Source organism: Sinocyclocheilus anshuiensis, unplaced genomic scaffold, assembly GCF_001515605.1.
Source record: "Sinocyclocheilus anshuiensis isolate Anshui unplaced genomic scaffold, SAMN03320099.WGS_v1.1 scaffold928, whole genome shotgun sequence".
In the NCBI taxonomy this organism is placed as follows: Eukaryota; Metazoa; Chordata; class Actinopteri; order Cypriniformes; family Cyprinidae; genus Sinocyclocheilus; species Sinocyclocheilus anshuiensis.
This window is the reverse complement of record NW_015552531.1, coordinates 670,790-672,923: the sequence shown is the minus strand read 5'-3', so window position 1 is coordinate 672,923 and position 2,134 is coordinate 670,790. Positions and strand designations below refer to the sequence as shown.

Here is a 2,134-nt window from a genome sequence, read left to right as displayed (position 1 = left end):
AATGTGAGTGATGTGTAAGTTTTAGTGGGAAAAGGGAATAGATAACCTATTATCTGATCCACACTCCGGAGCAGAAGGGGGCGGTAATGCACCAATAAGCTGGATGCCAACCGCCGTTAAACTGGAAAAAAGAAGAAGAAACTGACCTGCACTAGAAGCCCCGAACGGGGCATCTATACACATCTATGGCAGCAGCGCCCAGGAAGTCAGCAAGCCAGGAAGTGACGTTGAGTTCCGCGCGCATCTGCGTGTAGTGTGTGCGTGCAGACTCATCGGTGCTGTGGCGAGCGAGCGCATGTGGACGACATTAAAGATTCCCAAATTCGCATTTTCAGGTACTGACAACTAAACTCACAAAAGAGGAAGAATAATTTAAAGGAGCAGTTTTGCCATTTCAAAGTAAGTAACGTTACTTTGCGTTTCAATACGCCATTGCGTTTTATTTTTTATGAATTAGCAGGACGGCCTGCAATGTGACAGCTCAATGATAATGTCACGCACTTCCGATGAACTTCATGCCATGCTTTGGGTTAATAAATAAGTTTACATGCACATTACTTATGTGGTTAAATCTAGAAAGATCCATAGACAGTCACCTTGCAGATAATTGAGTTGGCGGAAATGCATATACTTTGGTATTTTATGTAATATGAAGGTCTACCTTAGCATGGCATGATCTGAATTGAGTATTATCTGTGCTAAGGCTTGTTTTCTATTATTTTTTCTCTAGAAAATAAGAAAGTCGATGATAATGGACGAATTAGATTTCTGTGCCACGTGCATGTGAACAGGAAGTGCTTAAGATCTTTGACCTTCAAGTGTTCTCTAAAGAGTGCGGAATAAATATTTTTGCTTTCTATTTATATATGAACCTTTTAACTACTTAACAGATAACAAAAAAAATAATTATGTTGGTATTCGTCCTTGCTGTAAAATGTACTTCCTTGTAACCATGTGTTCTGGAAATGAGAATAACATTAAAATAGTTGTTTTGTAATTTTGTTAGTTCTCAGTGCTCTGCTAGAAGTGGTTTGTAACCTGATTTACAATAAAAATCATTATGGACCAGCTTCCATATCAGTGTCTGATGCTGGTTGTGACTCTCACATGGTCTTCATCAGTCACAGCACGCTCCTCTTCAGTGATGCTCTCTGGGTATTTGAGGGAAAAGATCTTCATTCATCCATGTTTAATCGAGCTTGAACTGCATTTATGATTGCAGGGCTCAACAATAAGGTGTTTCTATTCGTTGGGGCCGACATATTGATATTACATATCTAACAAAGTATTTTTTGCTTTATCTCATTATCTGCCCTGTTATTAGATCCCTTTGCTTACAGAATAAAAGAATCAGGGCTGACTTTAGTTTGCAGTAAGAAGATTGGAATTTCAAACGTATATGTGTGTATTTGTTTTCCTGTTCAAGATTGTTTTGTGTTGAAACATGATAAATGCTGGTTTGTGTTCAGGAACCTTGAAGTATTATCTCGGATAGATTGGGCGTCATCAACGACACAATCTAAAATAAGACACATGTTGCGTTAGTTTTTCGTTCATCTCAAATAGTTTTATTTATTCAGAATGTCCTGACTCAGTCATTGGGCCTTCGGTGTTATTGTTTCAAGCAAGACTTAACTGATAAACTGTCCAGTGAAACTGCATGCCATTGTAGTGTTGCAGCAAGACTGAAAAAGCCGCCGATTGTTCTGTTGGGTGAATTAGTAGGAAGTTCCTCTAACTGCTCACACAAACACTTCCTTTAACGCAACACGTTTTTTTGTAATTCAAACATTAGTTTAACCAGTGGAATGCAGAAAAGGATATAATAAACCTCAAAATGACATTATGGGGAAATATGTCAAGCAACTAGGGCTGGACAATAATTCGATATCAATATGTATCGCGATATAATTTTTTTCAATAACGGTGATATGATTTTTAAACACATTTCCGATATTTCAATATACAGTGTTTCCCATACATTGATTTATTTGTGGCGTTTGCAACTCAGAGCACTTTTCATATTCTTTATCCTGGCTGAAGCACATTTGTTTCAATCTACAAGAATAATCAGCCTACACTACCAGTCAAAAGTTTTTGAACAGTAAGATTTTTAATGTTGTTGTATTTATTT

At 37.4% G+C, this 2,134-nt stretch overlaps 1 protein-coding gene across 2 annotated transcripts in view; it reads left to right on the top strand.

Moving 5' to 3' along the window:
• The first annotated feature begins 210 nt into the window (after nt 1-210).
• Nucleotides 211-2,134, top strand: part of tfr1b (transferrin receptor 1b) — a 16,109-nt gene continuing 14,185 nt past the window's right edge. The window contains exon 1 of one of the 2 annotated variants that reach the window (XM_016453943.1): nt 211-335. In XM_016453943.1, coding sequence (XP_016309429.1) covers nt 296-335 — 40 coding nt within the window. In that variant the 5' untranslated portion in view covers nt 211-295. Of the gene's footprint in view, nt 400-2,134 lie in introns of both variants that reach the window. The other variant, XM_016453944.1, reaches the window with a different exon arrangement.